General features: G+C 40.8%; 4 protein-coding genes across 9 annotated transcripts in view; 2 read left to right on the forward strand and 2 right to left on the reverse strand.

Annotated features, from left to right (window-relative positions):
* Nucleotides 1–2,793, forward strand: part of ift88 (intraflagellar transport 88 homolog) — a 26,191-nt gene extending 23,398 nt beyond the window's left edge. For all 5 annotated transcript variants that reach the window (XM_044365690.1, XM_044365692.1, XM_044365693.1 and 2 more), the window contains 2 exons: nucleotides 907–1,014; nucleotides 1,113–2,793. In XM_044365690.1, the coding sequence (XP_044221625.1) occupies nucleotides 907–1,014; nucleotides 1,113–1,234 (230 nt within the window). In that variant the 3' untranslated portion in view covers nucleotides 1,235–2,793. The remainder of the gene's footprint in view (nucleotides 1–906; nucleotides 1,015–1,112) is intronic.
* il17d (interleukin 17d) lies at nucleotides 2,628–6,252 on the forward strand. The gene is made up of 2 exons (XM_044365701.1): nucleotides 2,628–3,362; nucleotides 4,845–6,252. The coding sequence occupies exons 1-2, from the start codon at nucleotides 3,052–3,054 to the stop codon at nucleotides 5,155–5,157; spliced, it is 624 nt and encodes a 207-aa protein (XP_044221636.1). The 5' UTR covers nucleotides 2,628–3,051; the 3' UTR covers nucleotides 5,158–6,252.
* Nucleotides 6,253–6,576: 324 nt separating this feature from the next.
* eef1akmt1 (EEF1A lysine methyltransferase 1) lies at nucleotides 6,577–11,308 on the reverse strand. 2 transcript variants are annotated; one of them, XM_044365698.1, is made up of 5 exons: nucleotides 11,206–11,308; nucleotides 9,379–9,580; nucleotides 8,491–8,573; nucleotides 7,821–8,110; nucleotides 6,577–7,508 (listed from the first exon to the last, which is right to left on the reverse strand). In XM_044365698.1, the coding sequence occupies exons 2-5, from the start codon at nucleotides 9,523–9,525 to the stop codon at nucleotides 7,375–7,377; spliced, it is 654 nt and encodes a 217-aa protein (XP_044221633.1). In that variant the 5' UTR covers nucleotides 9,526–9,580; nucleotides 11,206–11,308; the 3' UTR covers nucleotides 6,577–7,374. The 2 variants fall into 2 exon arrangements, with proteins under 2 accessions (XP_044221633.1, XP_044221634.1); XM_044365699.1 differs by lacking the exon at nucleotides 11,206–11,308 and adding an exon at nucleotides 10,883–11,143.
* A 2,207-nt stretch (nucleotides 11,309–13,515) lies between these two features.
* The window catches only part of xpo4 (exportin 4), a 60,524-nt gene continuing 48,531 nt past the window's right edge, over nucleotides 13,516–25,508 (reverse strand). Inside the window, exons 14-24 of the mRNA XM_044365689.1 lie at nucleotides 22,404–22,563; nucleotides 21,911–22,080; nucleotides 21,211–21,385; nucleotides 19,377–19,583; nucleotides 18,917–19,003; nucleotides 17,819–17,999; nucleotides 17,601–17,722; nucleotides 17,334–17,464; nucleotides 17,041–17,158; nucleotides 16,613–16,705; nucleotides 13,516–15,278 (exon numbers count right to left, since the gene is read on the reverse strand). Coding sequence (XP_044221624.1) covers nucleotides 15,081–15,278; nucleotides 16,613–16,705; nucleotides 17,041–17,158; nucleotides 17,334–17,464; nucleotides 17,601–17,722; nucleotides 17,819–17,999; nucleotides 18,917–19,003; nucleotides 19,377–19,583; nucleotides 21,211–21,385; nucleotides 21,911–22,080; nucleotides 22,404–22,563 — 1,642 coding nt within the window. The 3' untranslated portion in view covers nucleotides 13,516–15,080. The remainder of the gene's footprint in view (nucleotides 15,279–16,612; nucleotides 16,706–17,040; nucleotides 17,159–17,333; nucleotides 17,465–17,600; nucleotides 17,723–17,818; nucleotides 18,000–18,916; nucleotides 19,004–19,376; nucleotides 19,584–21,210; nucleotides 21,386–21,910; nucleotides 22,081–22,403; nucleotides 22,564–25,508) is intronic.

The raw sequence follows: 25,508 nt of genomic DNA on the forward strand, positions 1-25,508 counted from the left end.
TCCTACTCCTCCTTGACTTTTTTATGTTCATGTAATCTTTCAGTTGCTTTTCCAAAGAAGTTTGAGCAGGAAAGTGACAGCCAAAAAATTGACACAGTACTGATCCTTTCTTTCAGCCCCTTTGCAAATAAACATACAGTATTATTTCCACTTGTGCTGCAGAGGAGTATAAAGCTTACTTATTGCACCTTTAATTGTGGAAACTGTTACACATGATTAATTTTAAGTATGGCTTCCAGCTTGTCTTGTCATCCCCCTTTTTCTGTATCTCCCAGTTGTGTACTATAAAAGAGAAACGCCACTCAGACTATCCAAGAAAAGGGAAATTGTGGAGAAAAAAAAAAAATTCCAGCGAAGGTCTCAGTTTGCCAGCAGTTTGTAAAGCCTCGTATGAGATGTTTGGGACTGTGAGGGAAGGTGGAATATCAGGCCTCCTTCTCCTTCCTGTTTTTCAGCTTTCTGTCGTTCCTCTCTTCAGTTTCCAAGGCTACCTGGCAGCCAGATGTGGCGTGCTGCTGTCTGTAATCACGTCTGTCCTTCAGTTCACTATTGCACTCTGTCAGCCTGTCATTTGAACCTGGCACGCACACACACACACAGAGAGAGACACACACACATACATTCTCCAACATATTCATTGCATCTTGTGAACAGCACCATCCTAAGATGAGTAGGACCTGAGCTGGTGCTGTTATACAGTATCTTGCTAAAGGGCACTTAAGCAGCACGCGCAGCTGTTGCAGTTACATTCTAGTTGCTGAACCGACTCTTAAATGCTAATGTAGGCCATCCCATCCCCCTACATACACATCCAGACACACACTCAAATCTTTCATAACATACTGTCTCTGTAAAACGTGAAAATGTCACGTCTCCAAAATGTATGTGTTTGTGTGTGTGGTGCAGACAGTGGCCATAGCAGCAACAGCACTAAGGGAGAGCGGCTGAGCGCCAAGGTGAGGTCACTTCCTGGTTCCAACGAGCCCTACGAGGCCAGCAGCCCGAAAGAACTAGGTGAGAAAACCCCTTTTTCCTCTCTATTCCCCTCAAATCTATTACATCATGTCTCACTTGTTATCTGTTATCTTTGAACCTGCTCCTCTCATGTGTAGATGCATCCTATGTGGACCCACTGGGGCCTCAGATGGAGAGACCAAAGACGGGAGCCAAGAAACGAGTGGAGGATGACGACTTTGCAGATGAAGAGCTAGGAGACGACCTGCTGCCTGAGTAGCTGCTCAGCCGCCGGCCTTCACCGCTGAATCTGGTTGAACATTTGTTCTTTAGTCACCTTTTGAAAGGCAAGAGCACAAATCTAAAACACTCCAAAACTCAGCTGTTGTTCCAGGAGAAAGACTGTATTAATATGCAGTATCTTTGTTACTCTGTTTATCTCAGCAGTCCAGCAGTGAGACGTCTTGACCTCTATCAGATTGGTCACATAGTGCAGTCTGGACAGTTTTATTTGACTCTGTAATCCAACACATCAGATTTGAAATGAGAACAATCACAATGAGATTAAAATGTTGAATTTGAACTTGAATTTATACACGTTTACATCAACATCCAATGGTGTAGAAATTGTAGACGTCTTTGTACACACTGCTTTAAGTCCTACACTGTTGCTCTAATATGGATGAAAACACTCTCCAAAACCCTTAAAGCAGAAAGTCTGCATTTTAACCTCAGTCACCTTTTCATTTTAAACCCAATATGTTGGAATACAGAGCCAAGACAATGAAAAACATATCACTGTCCCTATACCTTTTTACAACACTGTATGTTTCCATGTGTGAGACTAGGAACCTTCTGGAAACTCCATCAACATGATATACAAAACCTGTATAATGTATTTCAGGTCCTTTCCAGCTCTTTCTTTGCATTTTGTACTTGATTTAAAATATGTGTATTTGCTGTATAGTATTTATATTTACTTGTTGGTTCATCTTGTTATTATAGCATTAAAAGATCAAATATTTATCTACATACAACAGCCTTCAGATGAAGCACAAACCATGTGGTCAGTGAGTGTTTCTAATATAGAAACCACACTCCTGGTCACAGTTATTAATGTGAAGTTTTCTCCTGCAAGGCAGACGACCAAGGATTTAGTGAAGGGTAAACTGGATTAAATTAAACTTTAAAAGGCTTTTTATATGCATAATCATTTAAAGCCTTTGCCTCACATAAAATTTAATGACATAAATTCACTGTACTTTCATACTTAATGACAGTAGAATATGGTCCTTGGGAGAAAATTTGCTTTTTAACAATTAAAGGTGGGGACCATTTGACCTTGACGTCACAGTTTGTATGAAACCAGAGCTGACATTGAGTGGTTGGACATAGCTGGATCCAGTTTATCTTAAAGTGAAGTAGACTCTGGTGTGAAGCCAGGATCCAACGGCAGAGCACACACACACACACACACACACACACACACACACACACACACACACACACACACACACACACACACTCAATCACACTCACACAGCAGTCTGGTCTTCCCACTCCTATCAGGAGTGCTGGGGCTGAACCTTATCTGTCAGTACTTCAGTTTGATTTAGACTCGCTCTGAATGGTGGATCACGCTGTTCCTGCGCGCAGGAACTGTTCCACCGGATTTTACGCACACACGGTCGGAGACAAGCGATCGGAAAACGCACTTGGTGATATTTTCTGTCGTCGATAACAGCAGGCAGCAGGTGTAACAACTCCCAGTTCGGTAATAACTTCTAATCCTAAAGCAGTTATTTATCCTGGCGACCCTGTGGACTCGTTGTTCCAAAATGTTCCCTCAGTTTCCGTGGCGGAGCGCCTGTGCCTCGGTTTCCACGCCAGAGCGGACTGTTTTCCTGCCGCTGGCTGTTCAACGCTCCCATCACTTCACTGGATTATAACAGGAAAGGAACCTGTTGGTGGTTAAAACTGCCTCATTATCGAAGGTCATAATTGTTTCTGGACGCATCTACTCCCTTGTTATATTTTAAAACAAAACAAGGAAACATTTTTCTGTGGATACGCGTTTTGGTACAACACTGCTCAGTGATGCCGCGTCGGATCCGCGTCCTGCTGCTGCTGCTTCACCTGGCTGTGCTGCTGCTGGGCTTGGCAGCCGGAATGAGTCGGATACGGAAGAAGGCTACGAGGACCCGGTCTTGTCTGGACCTGCCGGAGGAGATCCTGGAGCAAATGTTCGGGCGGCTCTCGGTCGGTGTTCTGAGCGCTTTCCACCACGCCCTGCAGCTGGAGCCGCAGGCCAAACTCAACCTGACCTGCCCGACCACCGCACGGTCCCAGACCGACAGCAAGACCCGCCTCCCGGTCAGCCTGCGCAGCATCTCTCCCTGGACCTACAGGTGAGAGCAGGTGGACTGTTTTATACTGGCTCTCTGCTGTGGAGGAGTTAGTCATCATTAAATTAAAATCTCAGCATGCACCGTCTACTCTGATTTCAATCAACAACTCGTGTGCATTAAAAACTATGCATTCGACCAGCAAACACCAACATCGGTGTTTTATAAGAAAATGTGATGTTGAAAAAATGTGAAATACTGGGAAATGAATTTGCACTAACCTACTCACTGCAATTCATGCAAATGTTTCCATAGCTTGTTCAGCTGTAAACATACAAACGTTACAGTGTTATTGATGATAATGATAATATTTAGTGCTTTTAACCTTTAACCAGCAGTTTCAGTGCTGAGATTAAACTCCAAGATTAATGTGGCACTTTAAGATTTCAGATCAGATCCGTGTCGTAAACGACACTAATCCTATTAAATCAAAATGTCTTGTAGCTCTGCCGGGAAAATATGAACGTCTCCAAATTCGCTTTGTAAAGTGGGTCATAAATTAGGAAATGCTGTATTAAATGGTTTTATGGGTTATTTTAAAAAAAAAATAAAATTACAGTGACAGAAAAAAATCAACTAACAGTCAACAACATAAACTACACTATTCTATACACTCATTCTGTCACCACATCAGCTCAAGCTGCTCCTTTCTTCTCCACTGTAAAATAAATATGTTAAAAAACATAACATTGATTTTATAAATGATGCACAGAAACATCACAGATCCTGAAACTGCTGAAGTTTACACCTTAACACGTGTAAATGCAATAATAATGTCCCATAATTCACTAAAATCTCAATTTTTTTGCAAATGCAAAAAAAGTTTTTGAACTACAGTCTGATGTTTATGAAATGAAGTTTGGCAGATTTATGTGTCTCTGTTTATTAAATACGTATTTAGAATATTAAGCCAAACATATCCAGACTTTCTCTTACACTAAATGTTGTGGTGAGAGGTCAGAATGAGTGTAAATTATATATTAAAGTTCAACAGAATTCTGAATATTTTAAACAAAAATATTAAGAAATGAAATGTTTTTTTCCTGAATGACCTCTCCCATGTCATTCTTAAATAATGAAAACCTCTGCTTCCTTCATACTCATGTGCTCTTCACTGGTAATAACAGATTAAACTTTGCGCTAAAAGGACAAAATTCATGTCAGGCACCTAATCAATATCATAATGTAGGGAAAACAACACTGTGACTAGCTGAGGAAACAAAAATTTTAATATAAGATAATATTTTCATTTAGGAGAGTTTACATCCCCGTTCAGGGAGCCTGAACACATCTTGGATGTGGATCTTGGAGCTTGTCTCTAACAGCTACAGTTGCAGACATACTTTATTGGGTTGTCTGTGTGTTTGACCTGTAATCATGTTTTTAAGAGCCGCTGAAGGGAGGAATGAGTTTTCACTAGCTTAAAGAATACAAACTTTGATCCCTCAAAAGAAAAAAAAGCATCTGTTGAATTCATCCTTGCAGGATCTCCTATGACCCAGCCAGGTATCCCCGCTACATCCCTGAGGCCTACTGCCTGTGTAAAGGCTGCCTGATTGGACCGTACGGCGAGGAGAGCAACCAGTACCGCAGCACCCCGGTCTACGCTCCCTCTGTCATCCTGAGGAGAACAGGCTCCTGCATCGGTGGTCGCCACTCCTACACTGAGATCTACGTGTCCATCGCTGTGGGATGCACCTGTGTGCCGCTGCTGGAGAAGGAGCGGAACAGCAACCAGAGCCTAGAGAGAGCAGAGCCCAAAGCCAGACCGCTCGTCTCTGCAGGCAAGAGAGTGTGAAGGAAACTGGGCTGTGATACTCCAGATAAGCTCTTCTGCACCTGATCCACTTTTTCTAGGTTTTCATTTTTCCCTCACTGGCAATACAATGTAAGATATTATACCTGTAAAACAGAATCACTTATAACAGCCCTAAAAGTAGTACACATTGTATAGTTGATGATGAAGGATTTGATCTTCATCTCTCTTAATGCTCCTGAGACGTTTGTCATTTGAAAACAAATGAGGACTGTTTATTGTCTTGGTTCTGACCCCCTCTGGACCTGAACTTGGAATCAACTTGAACTTCATAAAAGTGCCTTTACTGTGGTTGTGCAAGGATACAAAATTTAAAGTACAAATAACTGAATCTGCGCATAGTGTATTTACTGGACATCCCAAACAACTGGAGAGATTTACAGGCCTAAAAATACACACTTTGACATTTGGGTCGATTCATCCAAATGACAAGAAAACATTTTATTTTGTTACATCTGGTAGGAAAAGTAAGGATGAAGGGCAGACATGTAATATATATGTATACAGTATATAGACTGTAGCAGCAGTAGTAGAATTACAATATAGAGAAACAGAATGAGATTATTAGGTGAATACAGTACAAACACATAATAATAATAATAAGCAAATATTAATGTGTAAAAAGTTTATGAGCCACGCAGATTCAGTTTCTGTACTTTGTTGTGTTGTTTTTTGGATCTGACATATCTGTCTCTGAGCAGCAGTGTGTCTCTCCAGAAATGATGTCTTGTTACTCTGGATAATCCAAATAACCTGTTGTGAACAGTTTCTTCATCTCTTTAGTAGCAGTTTCATACACTGTGTCCTGGGTTTTATCATAAATGAAATGAATACTGTTTCTGGAAAGATATGTTGTTATTGAATTGTATATTTCAATGCTGTGAGCACCACAAACAAATTCCATTCATGACCTTTCTATTGAGGTGGAGGCAGATATCTCAGAGATTGATATCTAAATAACTGACTGCATGGTGACATACCAGCAGAGGTAAGTGACAAAATGCTTTTTTTGTAATTGACCAGTTTAAGAAGGAAAGCACAAACATACTGAACAATGGAATAAAGTACCAGACTACAGCATCTTTCCAGACTGTTTTCATGTAACTCTGTGATAACAAAGCATCATGTTCAACTCCCACTGCACCTCAATATGTTGGTTTAAGAGGAACTTCCATCATATTACAGGTGGTTTGCACTGACTGGATGATCACCAGTATTATTATGAACAGTGGTGATAAATACTTGACTCACAAGCTGCACGTCTACAGCGACACTACAGAATGCTTCTCTCCAGTCAAACGTCAACCTGATCAACACCGCCACCTTCTGATGTAAAAAAAAAAAAACAATGGACAATTGTGGGGTTTTTTCATTCTCATCAGCAGAAACCTGAGACAACAGTTCTTCTGACACACTTTAATAACAAATTAGTAACAAAACAACAAATATTCCAGATGACTGCATGTGTGATTGTCCAATTCTGTTAAAGCTCCACTAAAACACACTGAGCAGTTAGTGACAATCTGGACGTTCAGTATGTGTCAGTCAAGTCTCCAAGTCCAAACAACACAATCCTGATGACCTCACTATGACATCATCAGGGGGGGTTTTGTCAGACTTGACAAAGCTGGTCCAGAACCACAGAAGACTATTTTTACTTTACTAGTAAACTGTTTTCAGAGGCTGACAAGTGTGAACTGATCTCTATGTTTAGTCCACGTCCAGCTCAATGCCACAGAGCCTCATTTTGTTCATTTTGTCTAAGCAACAGTGACATTTAATTTAAAATAAATTGATTTTTTTAAAATTTGAAAACAAAAGCAGCAAAACCTCACATTAGAGGAGCTGAAACCAATAAATATTTGCCATTCTTTCTTGGTTACTGGCTTCTATTAACTGATTATCGAAATTAACGTTCATTCATTTTCTACAGATTCACTAATTGTTTCAATAGTGAGCCAGAAGGTTGCCAAAATGTTGCTCAGTAAACAAACTGACTTGTTTACAGGCTCAAGTTCACTTGTAACCAAAATGAATTAAAATGCAAAAACAGCAGGCGACATGTTTCAGGTGGTGCTGTAGGTCGTGATGCTTCTGTTCATCCATCAACAGCAGAGGAGCACTTAGAAATGTCAGAGTAGCGTCCTCCCTCCTCCAGGCTGTTTGTGCTCTGAGCAGCTGATCAGACGGAGGTTCGGCTCAGCAGGACAGGAGGCGGGAGGGATAGTTGACGAAACAGCGGAACTCGTTGGATAAGTTTCTTTTATGCTGCGGCAGGAAGCTGCACTTTTTTACATCCAGAAGGTCTTTAGCGACACTCTCCATGATGGCTCCTGCAGAACAGAACACACACAAACATCTGATGTTAAAAAGCTGCTCAGAAACATTTAACAACATGCATGAAGGGAATAAAGCTGCTGTCATCATTTTGTATACAAAAAAAAAAAAGATGCAGCTTCAGTGAGATTCTTTTACAACCACTGTTTTTGACTGTGTCGCCCTCCAGTGGTGTCAAAACACACTGTGACTGTTTTTTAGAAGACTGTCAGGGATTTATCTGATAGACAATCAGGTGTTAATCTCTGCAACCTGATAATATAATGATAATACATGAGAAGCAACAGCAGAGCACTTCCTCCTCTCACCTGTACACAGCAGCACTTTGCCTTTGCTCAGGTACTTGACGGTTTTGGCCACTTTGCCCAGACACTCCTCAGACAGGTATGGCGGGTCGGCGAGGACGATGTCGAAGCTCTGAGGAGCCACGCTGGCCGGGAAAGACAACGGCTCGTTGTAGTCGTAGAAGATGAAGTCATCGCCGTAGGTGGCGAAGCGACGGTCGTACTCCAACACGACAGAAGACACCCGGTCTGAACCGTCCACCACACCCTGCTTCAGCTTCTGGTACACACTGGGCGAACTCACACATGCTATCCTGCAGGTAAAAGGAAACGCCAACACATTTCATCAGAAACTCATGCTGCAGATGAAGCTGGGAGGGTTCAATAAGAGTATGAAGCTTCTTTCTATGTTTTACAATCATACAGAGAAAACTCCCTCAGAGTCTGTCCATCACAGAAGAGACACAGACTGATGGACACACCCAAAAGATCCCAAAATACACCTGAATGTAATGCAGCAAAGTACAGACTGGAGCTTGATGAGAGATCCAGAAATTGAAAACAAAACAACAATTAGAAGAAAATCTGAAAAACAATATTTTATGGAAGAGAAATCTGTCCACATTCAAAGTGTGTGTGTGTGTGTGTGTGTGTGTGTGTGTGTGTGTGTGTGTGTGTGTGTGTGTAGCTTTACCTGCCTCCCTCTCCAGCTTCACGTATGACCTCCTCAGCTAACTGTGTTGCTGTTTCGTCACTGTACCAGAACTGACTCATCCGCTGGTGGACGAACACACACACACACACACACACACAGAAAGACAGAGACATCAGTGACACTGTGAACATGGTTTTATCAGAAGCTACTTCAGTTAACTTGTGTTAAGTTATACTTGGGCTTGACTAATAGTGGGTATTTGAGATGAGGGCTGCATCTAACAATTATTACTAGCACTTTTTCTCCGAGTAACGTATTACTCGCTTAGTGTTCAGGACATCAGAAAATAGTGACAAATTCCATCCGTAGTTTTCAGAGTTCAATGTCTTCAGATTACTAAGAGTCCAAAACCCAAAGATATTCAATGTGTAATGATATAAATTAGAGAGAAGCAGCCAATTCTCACATTTGAGAAGCTGGAACCAGCAGGTGTTTGATAAATGACCTAAACTATTAATCAATCAAAATGATCATACCTTCATCAGATCCTAATAATGAAATCTGAGGGATCCCTGATAAACTAATCAGTGCTGAAACAATGTGTCAATTGACAGAAACTTTGATGACTGATTAACTGTTTCAGTCATCGTTCGAGCAAAAATGACAACTTTTGCATATTGGTTGAAATATACATCAATATATCTGTGATAAGCTGATAAAATCAGCTGTAAATGGTTCCAAAACTCATCTTAACAGTTGACACAAGAAGTCAGATAACAGCTCTTGATTGATGCTTCAGCAGCTTCCTGATAATCTCTAATCCTCTGTGTCTGTGCAGCATTTTTACTGCGTCGCCACCGAACAAACCACAGAACAGATACGCTGATGCAGCATCAGGTTTTCTGTCTCTAAATCCAGCGAGCTCACCCAGTCCTCCTCCACTGCTCCCACAGCGAACTGGTCCGAGGGCGTCGTGCTGTCAGCCAGTCCGCTGCTGGTCTCACTGAGGAACTCCTGCAGGGCAGCCAGAGTGTGAGCTGACAGTGTGGGGACGTCATCATCGCTGTCACTCATCGCTGACTGATCAGAGGAGGAAGATCTGCTGCTCTTAAGGAATGAAGGAAAGTTTCTGAAAATAAAAAGATAAGAAAATTAACTGGTTCATTCAAACAGGAACAGGAGTAGAGAAATGATCATATATTAGGCTATTAAATTATATAAATAGGCTACTATTATTACGATATATGAATGTACTACAAGACAGGTTGGGAGTGTGAATGAAACATGCAGCTAGAAAAGCAATACTGTGAATTTTCCTCTGAAACAGTGGCTCCAGACTTTTTTGGACCGCTTTAAAAACAACTACTTGTGACACCTAGTCTACCAGCTGTGACCAACTCAACCCAAGTGTCATTTTTATTTTAATTCATTTTGTGTATCAGAAATGTTTTTTTTCCCTTCCTCCTTCTCTTGTTTATCATCTTGCAGTCCAGACTTTGGGTTAGGAACTACCACTCTATGATGAAAGTAAAGATAAACAGCACAACCACAGAAACTCATGTCTTTGCTGTCATTCAAAATACAGAAATACACAGATGTGATGCTTTTTAAAACATATTCATATAACATGTTTCAGATTATTCTGATGGAAACGTTTCAGGAGACGATCCTGCTGAAAACTGCAGCAGTGTTTCCTCTGACAATTTAATACAGTTTTGGACAATAATTCTAGTTTTGTGTCATATCTGTTGCTGTTTGGATCTAAGTTATCTTTAAAGTTGATTTTTTAATTTAAATTTTCACAACTGTAACAAAATGTATGGTCTACATCCATGTATCTGGAGTGGAGACAGAAATCTCAGCCAGCTACCATCGCAAATAAAACCAAACATATCTGCATGACCACAAACCACTACATGAACTAATTTGGGTGAACTGAACCTTTAAAACGGACCTTTCTAAAGGGATGTAATCAAAGTTTAGAGACATTAAAATATGGTGACAGACTGGCTGCTCCTCTCTCTCTGCTGGTTCACTTTCCTCCTCAGTCACTAATCTAAGTGTTCGGTCTGACCCTCAACTGACTTTTGATGACCATATAAGACATCTATGTAAAACCTCTTCCTACCATCTCAAAAACATCTCTAAACTCTGTTCTCTCTAAACCTGTCATATGCAGAGATCATGTCTTTATCTCCTCACAGCTGAACTACTTCAATGTGCTCTTCACAGGGATTCCTGGCAGGAGCATCCAGAAGCTCCAGTACATTCAGAACAGCGCTGCCAGCATCCTGATGAGAGTGTGAAAACACGAACATATAACACCAATTCTGTTTTCATTGTACTGGCTCCCTGTCTCCTTCAGGATTGACTACAAATCCATCAACGGACATGCGCCTCCCTACCTACAGAAACTGATCATAACACAAACCTCCACCTGCACCTTCACCTCCAGTTCTTGTCTTTGCACATTCACAGGACTCGATGTAGAGGGGCAGCTGTCTGCACAGCTCAGAGACACAAACAGTCACACTGGATCTGACTAGTTTGCGTTCTGTCTGCTGTTGTGTTTTGATAATTAAAGTAGCAGAAACACGTGGACATGACGGAACATGTGAGGAAACAGCTGATGGATGGATGGAAGAGTTTCTCCTGACACACTGTAAGTTACACGAGCTGCACACGAAACACAACGACACCAATAAAGCATCCGGTCACTATTAACAGAGACAAAAAAAACAGAAAAAAACTCACCTCAGCTGCTGTTGTGGACATGTGAGAAGTCCAGGAATGATGACGTAATACGAAAGTATGGATCCTGCGAAGGGACAACTCAAACTGTCGGGTTTCTTCTTCCTCTTATTGGTTTTTAGTGGTGGTTAGCATCCAAAATGTTACATTACTGCCATCTACTGGATTTAAACTAAACTCTCCAATGACTAAATAAAATAATAAAAACCTCTTCCCACCCATCTCCCACACTGCTATAACTTTATAATAATTAATCATTTTTCAGGTGTTTGAGAGAAGCTAAAACCTTCTTTCAACAGATGCTGCACATCTTCTCCAGAAACTACAACACCCAGAAATCTCCTCACTGCATCTACAATTATGTCCATTTTCTCAGATTTCCTCTCAAAGGCCCAAAACTTCACGTGATCCTCACAAAAGCAAAACTCATCCTGCTTCCTGACTGATTTGTCCTCTTTAGCTTCTTGTCTCACATCATAACATTTCTGAGCTACTTCCTCATGCTTCTTAGATTTGACCCTGATTATTTCTGCCTCCCTTACTCTCTCTGGACAGTTATCCTCCCTGCTGCATGACTCCCTTTGCAAAGAAGACTCTGGATCTTTCTCACAGTCTCCTTCACAGTCATTCTCCCCACATTTACCACATGTGGTAAAATCACTCCTACATACAAACAAACTATGACTAAACCTCCAACAATTCTTGCACTGCAAACATTTGGGAACATGCTGCCTTACTGGGTATGAGATGTGGTCCAAGAACAAATCAAAGTTGAGCATAACAGATTTAGTCTCATACTTTTCATTACTCATTAATATTACTTATCACACCTCTTCATTGTATAGCTGTCTGTCACCTCTTTACACTCTTTACATCTCTTTGCATCCCCTCTGTGAGAAACTCCAACAACAACAGCTTTAACTGGAGCTTTCTTACTGGGGGGAAAACATGCCACTGGGTACACACAAACTTCCACTTCCCTTTTTTTACTCTCCATCATTCCAGCAGCCATCAGTCTCACTCTGTTGTATCTCTGCTTTTAACATCTGTGGCAAAAATGACGACCCTCCTCTGTGCTGCCCAGTCTGTCAGGCTGCAATGATGTCATTGTAATTTCTAGTAATTCATTTTTATTCACACATTTCTATTTAAGAATGCCAATGTAACTATTCCTTCAAGACTTTGTATTTTCTTTAAACTGATTAAAACTGATTATACACAACTGAATGTTATGATTGCACAAACCAGACATTTTTTGTTGCTTTCTATATTTTCTTTACAGTTCCTATCTTTTTAAAAGGAAAATCTATTCACTGCACAAACTGTTTTTTTTTTCTATATTTCAACACTATTTTTGGTCAATAAAGTTTTTGGATACGGTCAGCCTACCATTCTGATCATCATGAGTAAATACTTTATGTCTTTCTGTACTAGACCCCTGACACTCTTTTGGTGACAAAAAAATAAATTAAAGGTACAGTCTGTGGAATATTAACTGTCCCCACCACCAAAACTCTACATTCATGATTTAGGGCTGCTCTCAGCACAGAACTTCCTGACAGATCGTAAAACATGGACTAACATTGAATTATTGAGGATTTCTTACACTTTTAAAGTTTTATATCAGAAATGGTTGTAAAAGCAGTGAACAAACACAAAATCTTTAATGGAAACTCTTCAGCTGTGTTCGTGAATTTATACTGAAACTAAGTTGTCTTCTAAAGCCTGAATTATTCTGGAGGTTTGGTCTCACTAATGTGAAAAAACTGAGGGTTCAACTGAGGGACTCAAATATTTAAGAATAACCTGAAAATGTCTTTAGACATTTAACAAGTTATCAAACTCAATGGTTTAAATATCACATTTTAAATTCAGCTCAAGGTTTTTTCACCTCAGAATCAGACATTTTGGTTGTTTTTGTGGAGTTACATGAAGCAGGCTGCTTTCTAACTGGTCAATAGTTTTATTTTCTCAAATGAATTGCACTTTAAAATATCAAAAACTTCCAAAAACTCAGTTGATGAACCCTGCAGACACCCTGCCACTTTAGTCTAAAAAAAAAAAAAAAAAAAAAATCTAGTTCAGTGTTTATTCCACCTCTTTCATTCAACTTAGATGAAATTACCAGACAGTTTAAAACAGACACAGTATTTTACCTCCAAAATTCATCCTGCTTCCATCTTGAAGAACGGCTGCTGGTGTAGCTGGTGGAACTAAAATGTATAATCAATAACTTTATTCCATTCTAAAGTAAAAGTAATAACAGACATTACAACAGACCAAACACACATGGAAGGAAAAAGAGGAGGCCAGAACATTTTATACAATAAGTTTATGTACACTTTTACACTTCATTAACAAAACAGCCATTCTACAATAACCAGGATAGTGCTCTGAACGAGGAGGGTTCTGTCTCCAACTTAATGCTTCAACAAGTGGCTCTGCTCCTTTTTATTTGGTTTGTTATTGCTGTCCTTCAACTCAAACAGTCTCTGCTTCAATCCAGTGTGTTGAAGAGCGAAATGGAGGATGTGCTGCTGTAGAAAAATACTACTGAAATTCATCTGCTAAACTTATCTTCTGGCCAAACATCAGAAGCCCGATCAGTCTCGGGCCTTCGTCTGTCCGCTGCGCCGAGGCGAGGGAGGGGGCCCGCAACGTAATAATACTACAATCCAAATAGAGAAAAAAATATCAAACCTCAAAGCTCAACACCGAGCAAGTTTCTCCTTCTTTAGCTGAATCCATACAACTCTTCCTGCCCTTTACTGGCAAATATATAAAAACATTTCAGTGAAGTGTTTTTGTTTCCTGTCATTGAACACACGTTCCTCATGGGTTTTGAAACATATTTACACCCTTTAGTGAAACACAATCTGATTTTGGTTTTCTGTCAGCATCAACAAACACCCTCCTCCTGTTCTGTGTGGTTCAGCATCACCAAAGACAGCCAGGCCGGCCATACCTATGTTGTCATGGCAACATTTGACGTGTGTGCATGTTTGTTTATGTGTGTGAGTGTGAGTGTGTGTGTGTGTGTGTGTGCATCCGCTGTATTCTTGGCGAATGGCAGGCACGGTCGACGTTGTCAGTAGATGTAGGACATGTTTCACACACACACACGCTCACACGCACACACACACACACACACACAGGACAATCAACAAAACAAAGGCACTCTGGGAAGAATTGGGGCGATGTGTGTGCAAGTGTGTGTGTTTAAAAATGGAAACTGTTAAAATGAAGTGTGTGAGTGTACTGGGAGAAGTGGGTGGTCGCCATGGCATTCTTGAAATAAAAATGGCCCCTCTAATACCGGCAGCTACATCCAAAAACCTCACACTGGAAAAAAAGTTCACAACTTTCCAAAAACTGCAACCTGTTTGACCCTCAATGTCACTCTATATGTGTGTGTGTGTGTGTGCGTGCGCGCTCCAGGAGCCTCCAGGTACACGAGGAGGTGGCCGGGGAGGAAAACAACATCACTGTCGGCTGCAGCTCTGCCTCCCGTCGTCATGATGGTCAGTGCTCCATTGTTTCAGTCTAACAGGGCAGGATCCTCTGACTGAGCCCGTCTGCTCTGCAGTCCAGTCTCCATGGTTACCACATCACCATCATTAAGTCTGTCAATCTGGAGGGGCTGGGTGTAACAAGAGAGGAGGAAAACAAAACAAAAAGAAGAAGAAAAAAAAAAAAAAAATCCAAGGAGGTGAAAACGGGGTAAACATTCAGGCATGAGATGGATTCCCCAGCAGCTCCTCAGAGGCATCAGGCCGTCTCTTTTACCCATAATTCTTCAGGAACAGGCGGGGGGTCAGAGGGTGTTTGATTGGTTGCTTTTCATAACGATGAGTGGAGGCGGATTCGGTTTCCAGTGGTTATTTCACGCAGAGCAGGCCGCCCACGTTGGCCACAAACTCCTCCAGGCTCTTGAGGAAGGCGACCTTCTGCTTGCGGTCCATGGTGGGCGGCGTGCTGCTGGCCGTCAGCTTGTTGAAGGCGTCGGCCAGCCGCTGGTAGATGACGGCATCTCTCTGTGAGGACAGCAGAGTCTCCACCAGCTCAGAGTACTCCGCCTGACACAAGAAGCAACAGATGATCAACTCAGGGTCAGATAAAGCAAAGAGTGCTGCAGGTTTTATACTAGAACCTGACTGGTTCATTAAGCGGCTCAATATTATTGGCTGAAGTGTTTGAAATATCAATACTTGTTTGAAACCAGGACACAGTTTATCCACCAAAGAACACAAAGTTATTTTCAACTAATGATTATTGTCATTATTGAATAATCTGGTGATTATTCTCATGTAATTATTTGTTTAGTCAATAAAACTGGCAGAAAATAGTAAAAATATCTATCAAACTTTCCTGAAGCTCTAGTGATGTCATATAATTGCTTGTTTTGACAAAACAAATAAAACCAACAAACAAAAACCCAAAACCTGAAAATATTGAGTTTACTATAATAAGATAATGAAAAGCAGAAAATCCTCACAGTGAAGAAGCTGGAATTAGAAAATGTTTGATATTCTTTCTTGTAAAATTGATCAATTTAAAAATAGTTGGCGATAAAGTTTCTATCATTGAATGAATTATCTATGAGTTGTTTCAGCTCTGAAAATGTTTATGTTATATTATGATGAACATTGGCCTGTATATTATTATCAGATATGAAAAAAAAGGTAGATTGTCAGTTCAGTCTGGACTGTTAGATTCAGTGTTTGTCTTCATACTATCATGTTCTGATTATTAGGATCTCTTACCTTATTTCATTTAAATGTTTTACTGTTTTTATGTCTGTATTGTAATTTATTATTTGTATTCATTTCAAGCATGTTTTAAATTTAAATTTATTTATTTATTTTTTGGTCTGTTTACTCGACAGTGGATAAAGTCAGAATGTCTGTGCTATGACACAGAGCGGCCACTAGAGGGCCTCTGGTGTCATTTACCAAGAAACTTAGTGTCTCTCTGTGGTGCAGAGAGCAGCTCACCTATGAAAGTGTTTTTCCAGAGTTTGTCTGTTTAATTCATAAAAATATTCTGCAGAAACAAGGTAGCCGGCAGCAGCAACAACGTACTCTTTCATACGAGGGATTCAGTTTGACAGCAGAACCATTAAATATCTAGTAGTCTAAAAACTTCACTCACAGTTCATAAAAGTCACACAAAACCCAGACTGAGCACCTTCACAAATTACATGTTCTATCATCTTAAAAGCCTGGAGCTGTTTTCACAAGACAAGAAAATCAACAGAGCCAAAGCAAAGTGTCATTTGTTAGGTGAACATTATCCATCTTTATATGAGTATCCTTGTTAATGCACTTGCACTTCTTCCAATATAAGATCTATTCTCCTTGAGGCACCAACAGACTGAAGCTCTGACATGCGCTCTGTGTAATTTACTGACCTGGTGCAGACACACGAGTGTGTAGAGGGCTTCTCCTGCAGCCACCGTCATCTCTGTGTTGTGTTTTTGCAGGACCAGCATGTCAAACACCAACTGAAGACGAGAGGATGAGTACAGGGTGTAAACAAACAAGGTCGTTATTACAGGATAAAGCAAATAGAATATATCCAAATGAGTTTTGCAAGAACAAAGATTCTACAGGTTGGCAGTGAGCAGCATCAACATACAGTACTAAAATATTTTCTTAACAAAATCTTATTTCCTTTCATATTTTTTGAATGATCTTCCAGTTGACCAGTTTTAGATTTACTTCCCACCCTCATAAATTCGACATTTGTTCATGTGTGTTGTTATTTTAGCATGCTTTCATCACTACACCTCCATTTTTATTGAGGAAAAAATGTGACTCAGCCGGGTGTGTGGCGTACCTTGAGGAAGTGCCGGGTGGCGATAAAGAGAGGCGTGTCCTTCTCCTGGTTTTTGGCGCACTGTTCAGCCAGAGGAGACAAAGCCTCCAAACACAGCTGGCTGATCTCTGAACTCATCCTGAACACAAGCGTTAAGGAGCAGGAACTACACAACACATAGCTTTTTTTCATCACAGGCAGTATGGTTGAGCGCGCACACACACACACACACACACACACACACACACACACACACACACACACACACACACACACACACACACAGAGTTCAGACAGAGGCAGTGGGAGGATACGAGGTCATTCCCAGCTCTAGGGAGAACATGAGGCTCTTAAAGAGCTCTTCGGGCAGCTGAGGGATCTTTTCTGGGAAGATCTCACAGATGAAGGTGATGAGCTTGTAGTACTGATTACACAGGGAGGGGAACTGGAACACAACACGGACAAGATCAACAGGAGCTCACAGAACATGTTAACTTGACAGATTCAGCTTTTTAAAGCACACAGAGGAAATGTTCAGCCTGAGTCATAGATTAATCTCTTATATAGGTATGTTGTTTCACCTTGAGCAGATCCTGAGACATGAGGGGAAGAACAATATTGACGCCATAAAGAACAACGTCTGCTGCTGATACTGTCCGGTTGGAGGCCGGTGTTCCCTGGTCTTGGCTTCGGAACACCTCGTCTAGAACACACAGCAGTTTGAAAAGTTAAGTCTCGAGCAACTGAGGCAACACAAACAAGGCCCTTGTTTTAAGACTGAAACACCCAGCCGACGCACCGGTGTCGCTGAAGTCGATGAACTCTTTGGAGAGCAGGTTTGTGAGCAGCTCCATGATGAGCAGCAGGTCTTGGTACTGGTCCTCCTCGGCCGTGGCGTCGCTCCGCTTCCTGCTCTGGTTGTTTTTAGAGTAGACTTGCAGCAGCGTCAGGCACGCCTCATAGAGCTTCATGGACTTTGTCTGGATGGAGGGACAGAGTGACAGTTAATGTCTCGCAAATCTTCATGAAGATTTCCACAGATTCCACTCAGGAGTTTTTTATGACTTGTGTGACCTACAAAGGCCAGCACTTTATGATTTGTTCATTTTATTTTTAACAGTATAACAGTCTGTTTTCTTCAGCAGATTTTTTTCACATGAAACATTTTCAGAATATTCCTGTAAAGTGACACATTTGTTAAATTCCTTGTAGCATTTTCCAGTCGTCTTCTGAGAACTAATGAAACTCTGTCGCCTTTATATTATGCTTGCAGTCAGATTCACACCTTTCTAATTATATTCTGGAAAGAAAATGAACAGTTCTGGTCCATAAAAATCCAGCAGAAGTCTTTCTTCCGCCCATCAGTGAGGAACCACTTGAGGGAAATTGTGCGTTTATTGAGTCCAGACTATTATTATTATTTTGCACCAAGAAGCCTGAAAATAATTAGAAAGTAATCAGAGGTGCAGGTTTAGCATACAGAATGTGTGAAAACAGCATCACCAAAAACATATTGTATTGATGTAATTTCTCAACAGATTGCAGGTCTGTTGTGTAAATATAATTAAAGTACCTTATTCATAAAAATAAATGAAATGGGATTTTCAGTTTAATGTCTTCACTGAGAAGAAGACTGAAGATTAAACAGCTATTGATGAGATAAAAATAAAGGTCGACGCACACACTATTAACTACTACTGACTACTAGTGACAGGCAGCAGAACAGAATATGGGTGAAAAACCTTCATCCAGTTCAACACTGGCAGTTTGTGTCTTGTACAGTTTCAGTATTTGGACAGTAAAGCCACTCAAACCACAATCTGGAAAATCTGTTTTATTTGAAACATGATTTCCTGCAGGTCAGACAGTGGAAGTAGATAAAAGATGTGTCACCTACCTCTCCAAGGTAGCAGATCTGCTTGTGAGCCACTTCGACAAACACCTCGATGATGAGGTTGATTGTCTCAGGCGTGTTGCTGTAAACCTGAGTGATAAAAGCAAAAGTCCATGATTAGAGTGGATTTGTCTTCATTACTGATACTTACAGACTCATCTCACCTCAAAGTTATATAAAAGCTTTTATATACTATTTTACATTCTTGTTTTAAGGCCTCCTCATTCAACACAATGGCATTTTAAGACTCATTTAAACTGTAAAGAGATTTAGTTAGTTTCTCTTTTGAGTTATTTATGGTAATATATATAATATGGCACATGTTGTCTTCAACCTAGTGTGTATTTCACATGTGGATCCAATGGGAGTCAACGTCTAAATCTAAAGTTAGAGCCATATTCTAAACAACAACATACAAGTTACATTTCACTCACATCCATCCACCTTCTCACCCTGCTCTTACCTCCATGAGGCCGATGCAGCTGGACAGGAAGTCCATGAGAAAGGAGAAGAGCGAGGCCACGTTGTCGATCTGCGTCGCCTCGGCGATGCCGCACAACGCCTCCAACGTAGCGACGATTTCCTGTTTGACGGCCTCCTCCTGGCTGATCTGTGCGAAGTTCTCCTGGTTGATGAGGTTGAGGAAGCGCTGCTGGAGAGGATGCAGCACCTGAATGAGAGAAACAAGGAAACTTTAGGTTATTTTAAGATTTAATGGTCTGCTGCCTTGACAAATATAAGCATTAAGTATGTAAGATGTCTTCAATGGGACATATATTATCCATCACATTGTAGAGAGGTTCTCCATGTCTCCAAAACATTTGAAGTAGCCTGTAGAAATTTCTTCAGCTTTCAGCACTTTATTAATAGTTCTAGTAGTTTCATTTTTTAAAAAGTATGGGGTCATTTATGTCTATCAATCCAAGAAATGGAAGTAAAAGTTACATTGAAGTACATGGGACATAATGTTTGATGATTACTGTGGACTGTAAAGCTCTTCTGGTACAACAGACATAACTGATCTAAGGAAAAATGAATACATTGTGTTAAAAAAAAATCTCTTGAAGCAGTTTTAAAAATGTAATACGTGTTTTAAAACAGTAGCAACATGTGAGCAGTGTGTCAAACCAAATCAGAGTTACTTGAGCGATCGGGATAAAAGTGATTTCTTGGTGCATGTAAGTAAAGAGGAGGAATGCAGAGATGTAACAAAGGAGTGTTTGATCAGTTGTTGGGTTCCTCCTCCATTAGAGCCATCCAAGTTCAGACAGAGCAGCTGTGGGATCCAACAGCTGCTGTCTCACTCGTATACCCCCCATAATTACTCTGGAGTCATTGTGGCTTTGCACCCCCATTTACTACTGTCAGCCTATTAAGACAAAGACCCCCAGGATCACGACTAGGATCATGTTATACACGCGGGAGAAAGACTCGACGGGGGAATATTATCAACTACATCCATCACTCCTCCTCCTCCTCCTCCTCCTCCTCCTCCTCCTCCTCCTCCTCCTCCTCCTCCTCCTCCTCCTCCTCCTCCTCCTCCTCCTCCTCCTCCTCCTCCTCGGATCTGACTTGAGTCTGCAGAGCTCTAGAACTCTGGAGGACTGAGCAGTTTTTGTGCATTTTTTAGGGTCAAAGCTCATGACTTGAGTGAGATGATCAATTATCATCATTATTCAGTAGCAGATGTGAACCAAGTGAAGTTAACTGTTACAGCTGCAGGACATTTCTCATTAAAGGACAATTCTGGTTTATTACAACCGGAGTCTTATTTTTGTAAATTTCAGAGCTGTTATAATTCATTCTGTCCAGTTTCACAACAAAATTTTACTCTCATGACGCTCACCCTCACCCCCCCTCCTAAGCCCAATGTAGTGAGTATTTTTTATTTTTTCGGGGCATATTTGGTCTGTATTAAATGGTTCAAACTCCAGTAAGAGATAGAATTCCTACGTATTTATCACTTTCTTTTCACTGTTTATGTGCTTTTAACAACTTTTTTTTAAAAAAATGACATCATGCTACTAATGCTAAATGGCAGTTTCATTATTGATAAATGAATACATTTTCAAAATAAATATATTAATCATACTTTGGTGATGGAAAATGAAAAATGCTCATAAAAAATCCCAGAGCCCAAGGTGATGCTTCAAATTGCTTTTTTGTCCAAAACCCAAACATACCAAACAGAGAAAAGCAGCAAATCCTCACATTTAAGAAGCTGGAAACAGTGAATATTTAATTGACAAACCATGTCAGCTCTTATTCTTTACTGTACACCTATATGCTCGTGTTACCTCGGCCCAGTATTGCTGTTTGGTGTCAGAGTCCATGTGTGCGAAGCCTCCCAGGACCAGAGCCTTCATCAGAGACCTCTGCACGGAGCTGGACAGCAGGTGAAGAGGAGGGCTGCGGCTGGCAAACTGCTTCGCCAGGTTCCACCAGCTTTCACACTGCACCACGATGTTTGCCCTGCGGACAGACAGGGAGGCAGGGTTTCCTTTAAGTGTCTGTGGTGTGTTTGATGTGACCTCAACATCTACTGTCATTCCTCTGGAAACACATGCGGCACTTACAGGTACATGATCTTATCCAGAAAGCCTCATAGCTGACCGTCTAAATGTTTTTGCCTCGTGACTTACTTAACTGTGACTACTCCATTTTTTTCATATTTTCACTTTGAAATTAAAAGATATTTCTTTCTTCATTAGTGGTTGTGGGTCTGAGGGATCATTGAATCAGTTCAAAACCAATCCAGTATGAAAATCATCAAAACAATCATTCTTGCCTTTTACTTTCATCTGTTTAATGATTAAAGGAAGCTGAAACGCTCAATCAAATGAATCTAGTACTTTTAAAAAGATCAGCAGAAGAATCAGAAACTTCTGAAAAAAATATGAAAAACACATTTAATACTTTTCCATCTCCCATAAATCATCTTGCGACCCGGCTGTCATGAACTGAGCCGCGTGTCCAACAGAACACCACCGTCCTCACCTCTCTCTCTTCTCTACCAGCGTCACCAGCAGCTCCACGGTGTCGTTGGCCAGCTCAGCCTCCGAGCTCCACACGGACAGGTTGTTGATGACCTTCTCCAGAAGATATCCCACAATCCACTGGGCCCCCTCTGTGTCGGCACCAAAGGCTGTGCTCAGGGGCATGCTGATCTGAGGAAAGACAGATGGTTTATTGTTATTATGGAGAAAAGATATTACAGAAACAGACTGCGACATGCGGCTGAGTGACCGGTGAAAGGTAGTCTGATAACTTTATTTATTCAGACAACCGGTTCGCCATAAAGCATTTCCATTGATGCGTTTGATGGGAAAAGAGGAGAAACTAGATAAGAATTTACTGCAAAAATTCAAGTGTCAAGTGAACACAAATCCTTAACTCCTCCAGCACCGTTTGTAAAATGCTTTTCTTTGTATGATGTTTTCTGAGTTACGGCAGGTGTGGAGGAACACGGGAGGAGCAGAGAGCATCATACCTGCTCGTAAAGCTTCTCGTCCACCAGCAGGTACGTCTTGGCCCAGCGTCTGAGGAACCACATGATGTCCTTTCCCATCTGCGGACTCAGCAGCTCCGTCAGGCTCGCTCTGGTCGCCCTGGACTCCACCTCTGACGTCCGCAAAACTGCAGACAGCAGCCTGTCACAAGGGAAGGTAGAAACCAGAGGATTTAAGTTGAAATACAGGAAAAGGAAAGAACCAGCAGCAAGATAAAAACAGAGAAGACTTGAGAACAGGGGGAATGAAGAAGGATGAGAGAGAAATTTAAAGTGATACAGAAACCCAAAGTCATGATAAGAGGAGGAACTCAGCAGAGAGACAACGACATAAAGAGCTGAATGAGCAACATATTTATACAAGATTTGACTATTAAAGTTGAACAATACTTCATATTGTTTTGGCCTCCAGATCACAACAGCTCCACTGTAAACAATGCAAAGTAATAAAGCAAGAATCCCTCTCAATCTTTAAAAACAGAATAAAGACCCGGCTGTTTCACAAACACCTCTGCGCTTAATGGATTGAAGATAGAGAAAAAACAAAAACAAACAAACAAAAAAACTGCTTCTGTGCAATCTATGCACTCGATGCATCATCTCTGTGCACCACCTGTTGGCGTCTACGTCCTGTTGGACTCAAACTTTATAGCATTTACTCATGTAGTTCTCTCCTGACTAGATCCTGCTTGTGTTCTATCAGCTTTCAGATGTTCGTCGCTTTGGATAAAAGTGTCTGCTAGATGAAATTGTAAATTATAAATTGTAATTGTAAATATGGTGCACAATGGCTGATCATTTTATAAAGTTGACAAAAGGAAAAAAAACCATGAAAACTAGCCAAATTCACTTTCTCATGATTAAAAATAAACCGTCTGGTCCATCTAATAACTAATAGTTTGACAACTGATAATTTAAACTATGTAACATTTAAGTTTTTGTTGGCACTTTCAGAAATACAATGAAACAAAATATTTACCAAAATCAACATCATTTATCTTTCACTGACATAACTGAAGTCGTGTCTGTTCTGTCCAGTACATACATGACTTTAGACAGGATGTCATCTGTTGCCTTCTGTGTCTCATCAAAACTAAACGCAAACAACCAATCACTGTTCATCAGCGTGTGTCTACATCCTTTATGCGTCAGTCTGACTCACATAGAGAGAATGATTCAAGTGTTGATGAAACTGCAGCTGAAACTTTGGCTTCAGTCAACACGATGCGCAACAAAATTAAAATAAATATTAATACTGTCAGAAAACAGCTGTAGCTTCAAGAAGAAACACGAGCAATGTTTCCCAAAACCTAAAGCACAACCATGTCATACATCATCATCACCACAGCATCTTTCATTTGCATTTTGCCACACATTAAATATTATGTACAATCACAGAATCTATTGTTTAGTGTAAAGATAAGTGTTTCTATAGATATCATTATATTCATTGTTAGAGGTAAATGTGACAACGTCTCTTGATATTGATTTCAAGCAATATTCCCAGTCCAAAAAACAAAATAATCAAACTTTTGTTGGTGGTCATCATCTTGATTGTGAAAGAGTGGACTTCATAAAGTCAAGACCACACACACACACACACACACACACACACACACACACAGTGTATGAAAGGCCAGAGAGACAGAGGGCTTAAAACAGCTTATGCCCCCCCCCCCCCCCCCTCGCTCCAGGACAGTGCACAGTTTCACATTGTTTGCAGAAAACAAAACCACGTTGACATTTACGGAGCCGGGGTCGGCCGCTCGTTATTAGGAAACCTGATGCCATCGGCCACTCGTCTCTGCAATCCTCTGCCACTGCTGTCGCCCCCTTACACACACACACACACACACACACACACACACCCCATAATGAACAATCTAGAAAACACAGGGGCTCAATGACCTTCAACAGACAATATCACTGGCTGCTGTTACCATCTATTGTCATCACTGTGTTTATCTGAAAACACACACACACACATCCAGTTTCCAGGCTTCTAACACACACTTTGCATCAATTTTATTATCTGTTGGTGTATTTCTGGACTTAATACTGATGTTCAACAATCACAGTGGCAGAAATAATGCAATGCGAGAAGAAATGTTGTGTTTTGAATAAAGTGCCACAATCATAAAAATATGTCTGTGCTCTTACTGAAAGTGTTGGCTGAGAAGTGAGCCGTGGATAGTCAGAAACCTCTGCTCCTGAGGGAGTAATGCTTCAATAATCTTTACTGAACAACTCCTCTGACCTCCCTGTGTTGCACTCCTTTTGAGTTCTGGTGCAACAGAAAATCATGTCAAGATTTGTCAACAGCTACAGCAACTGCCACGTCTATTTCAGAGCTGATAACTGAAACTGTGTTTGGAAATAGAAATGCGAGTACTCCGACACTCATTACAGCCTGCGGCTCTCCTGGCACCTGGTCTTTTTCTACTTTATTAAGTAATGATGGCGGGCAGTGATGGGGAAGCAAACACACAGTGCAGGTGGGAAGTGCTGACATCAGCTAGTGATTAATTTCACTACTGATGAATCAGTTAGAATTTAGTCCAGATGATGATGAGAACTGGCCATCATGACTTCACTGGGTGGAAACTGAATTCTTCAAATTGCTTTCTGTTCCAAACTCCAAGAAGATTCAATTCACACTGACTTAACAAGTAATCAATATTGATAAATAAGGTAAAAAGTTCATTGATCATCAAAATTGCTGATTCATTTTCTGTTAGATGCCCAATAGATCAATCAACTAATGCTTTAAGCTCTACAGAAAATGAATATATACACAATTTTAATAAACACTTAAAGCAAAAACATCAAGCTTTCTCTGGTTCCTGCTTTCTGAACATGAGTTTCTTCTTTGTTCAGTAAGTTAACGAACCTTCAGTCTTAAGGGACAATAACTGTGACAAAACCTTCAAGTCCAACTATGACAGTCAGAGTTTATTCTGGAGGAGTTTATGGAGGTCTGGCTGGTTAAGTGAGATGAAGTGTCACAACATGCAAGGACTGCGGGAAGTGCCATCTCTTCCATTACAAACACATCTCAGACAGCAGTTTGTCTGGTCCTTGATTCAT

This window comes from Thunnus albacares, chromosome 11, assembly GCF_914725855.1.
Source record: "Thunnus albacares chromosome 11, fThuAlb1.1, whole genome shotgun sequence".
In the NCBI taxonomy this organism is placed as follows: Eukaryota; Metazoa; Chordata; class Actinopteri; order Scombriformes; family Scombridae; genus Thunnus; species Thunnus albacares.

Excerpts from the sequence above, each read along its gene's own strand:
- il17d (XM_044365701.1), top strand. The coding sequence starts at position 3,052 with ATGCCGCGTCGGATCCGCGTCCTGCTGCTGCTGCTTCACCTGGCTGTG. Across the intron at positions 3,363-4,844 it reads ATCTCTCCCTGGACCTACAG|GATCTCCTATGACCCAGCCA; the intron begins GTGAGAGCAGGT and ends TCATCCTTGCAG.
- eef1akmt1 (XM_044365698.1), bottom strand. The coding sequence starts at position 9,525 with ATGAGTGACAGCGATGATGACGTCCCCACACTGTCAGCTCACACTCTG. Across the intron at positions 8,574-9,378 it reads GAGCAGTGGAGGAGGACTGG|CGGATGAGTCAGTTCTGGTA; the intron begins GTGAGCTCGCTG and ends TTCGTCCACCAG. Across the intron at positions 8,111-8,490 it reads GAAGCTGGAGAGGGAGGCAG|GATAGCATGTGTGAGTTCGC; the intron begins GTAAAGCTACAC and ends TTTTACCTGCAG.